Source organism: Pygoscelis adeliae, unplaced genomic scaffold (genome assembly GCF_000699105.1).
Source record: "Pygoscelis adeliae isolate BGI_AS28 unplaced genomic scaffold, ASM69910v1 Scaffold245, whole genome shotgun sequence".
Lineage (NCBI taxonomy): Eukaryota > Metazoa > Chordata > Aves > Sphenisciformes > Spheniscidae > Pygoscelis > Pygoscelis adeliae.
In genome coordinates this window covers 846,232-848,244 of record NW_008824766.1, presented here as the reverse complement: position 1 = coordinate 848,244, position 2,013 = coordinate 846,232, and the positions used below count along the sequence as shown (strand labels likewise).

Here is a 2,013-nt window from a genome sequence, read left to right as displayed (position 1 = left end):
CGTGGGTAATCACCAGTTAGGGGTCATCATTAGGTTCCAGAGCGTACAGCCCAGGCAGCGGGTCCTCCCGGCACTGCTCACTCGCAGACCCAAGGACCTGGGGTATCTCCGCACCCGTGTCTCACCTGCCTCCGTGTCCCGCAGGTGTTCAGCGGGAAGCGCCCCGAGTCGGAGCTGCCACCCCAGCCCCAGAGCACCTTCCGCAAGCCCCCCACGCCACCGCCTCCCGAAGCCGGGGGCCAGCACTCCCTCACCTGCCTCGTGCAGGAGCGGGACCTCTCGCTCTTCGAGAAGCTGGTGACGGTGAGGGGGTCACAGGGGGGGAGCTGGGCACGGGACCACCCCGGGGGGGAAGACAAGTGTCTAGTGGAGCTCACCCTCACTTTGGCCGTAGCTGAATGTGGCAGTGAAGTGCCTCAAGACTGACGTGCTGAGCCAGCCGGAGGCACTGGACGACTTCATTCGGGAGGTGAACGCCATGCACTCCCTGGACCACAGGAACCTCATCCGCCTTTACGGTGTGGTGCTCTCCCACCCCATGAAGATGGTGAGTGCAGGGGGACGGGGCCGACCCCGATGCCGCCCCATGGGTGGGCTGCATGGTGGGGCAAGCAAAGCCAGGCTGGGTCTGTACCCCGAGTCCTCCGCTGGCATCCCCAGGGGGACACGAGAAAGATGAAAACCAGCCCAACCAGGGTTCCCCTGGCCTGACCAACCTGCTGTCCCCTCCCCATGGCCCAGGTGACAGAGCTGGCCCCGCTGGGCTCCCTCCTGGACCGCCTGCGGAAGAACCAGGGCCATTTCCTCATCTCCACCCTCTGCCAGTATGCCATCCAGGTGGCCAAGGGCATGGCCTACCTGGAGTCTAAGCGCTTCATCCACCGTGACCTGGCTGCCCGCAACATCCTGCTGGCCTCCAACGAGCTGGTCAAGATCGGGGACTTTGGGCTGATGCGGGCCCTGCCCAAAAATGACGACCACTACGTGATGCAGGAGCATCGCAAGGTCCCCTTTGCCTGGTGAGCCCCAGGGAGGGGGGGACCTGGGGTTGCAGCACCCACGACCTCCTGATGCTCATGTCCTTCCCCGTGCAGGTGTGCTCCCGAGAGCCTGAAGACGCGCACCTTCTCCCATGCCAGCGACACCTGGATGTTTGGGGTGACCCTCTGGGAGATGTTCACCTATGGGCAGGAGCCCTGGATCGGCCTCAATGGCAGCCAGGTGGGTGCACGGCAGAGACCTGCCCCCCCCCTCCCTGCCGGCAGCACTGGGGGGGACCTGGAAACCCCTGATGGCACCACCTGCCCCGCAGATCCTGCACAAGATAGACAAGGAGGGCGAGCGGCTGCCACGGCCCGAGGACTGTCCCCAGGACGTCTACAATGTCATGCTGCAGTGCTGGGCACACAAGCCTGAGGATCGACCCACCTTCGTGGCCCTGCGGGACTTCTTGGTGGAGGTGGGCGAGCGGGTGGGGAGGGGGGAACAGGGGCACATCAGCTCTGCCTGAGCGTGGGCAGAATTAAGGCTATCACCGAGGCGGGAGGTGACGTTGGAGGGCTTGGGCCAGGCAGCTCTGCAGGCTGGGAGGTGGTGGGCGGTGACATGGTCACAGCAGGAGGACCTCTGGGTGCCACCTTGTCCTTGTGGAGCATCCAGGTGCTGTGGGTGCCCTTGCCCACCCCGGGGATGTTGCAGCTCGGGAGTGGCTGGGAGTGGTGGTGCTGTCTCCTGCCCGTTTTTGGGGCTGCTCTGCCCTCCGTGGGGCTGGGCCTGGCCCCGAAGCTAGGGGGGATGGACATGATGGGGGGGCTGCATCCCCTGTCCTCACCTCCCCCTCTCCCCCCAGGCCCAGCCCACTGACATGAGGGCGCTGCAGGACTTCGAGGAGCCTGACAAGCTGCACATCCAGATGAATGACATCATCACGGTCATCGAGGGCAGGTATTGCACGGCTTGGGTGGCAGGTATTGCAAGGGGGGGCACGGACCCACGGCCCGGTTCAGGGCGGCC

The 2,013-nt window shown here is 65.3% G+C and overlaps 1 protein-coding gene across 1 annotated transcript in view; it reads left to right on the top strand.

Moving 5' to 3' along the window:
• The window catches only part of TNK2 (tyrosine kinase, non-receptor, 2), a 12,149-nt gene that overhangs the window by 1,484 nt on the left and 8,652 nt on the right, over positions 1-2,013 (top strand). The window contains 6 exon segments of the mRNA XM_009323601.1: positions 145-339; positions 341-547; positions 742-1,019; positions 1,095-1,221; positions 1,313-1,459; positions 1,850-1,944. Coding sequence (XP_009321876.1) covers positions 145-339; positions 341-547; positions 742-1,019; positions 1,095-1,221; positions 1,313-1,459; positions 1,850-1,944 — 1,049 coding nt within the window.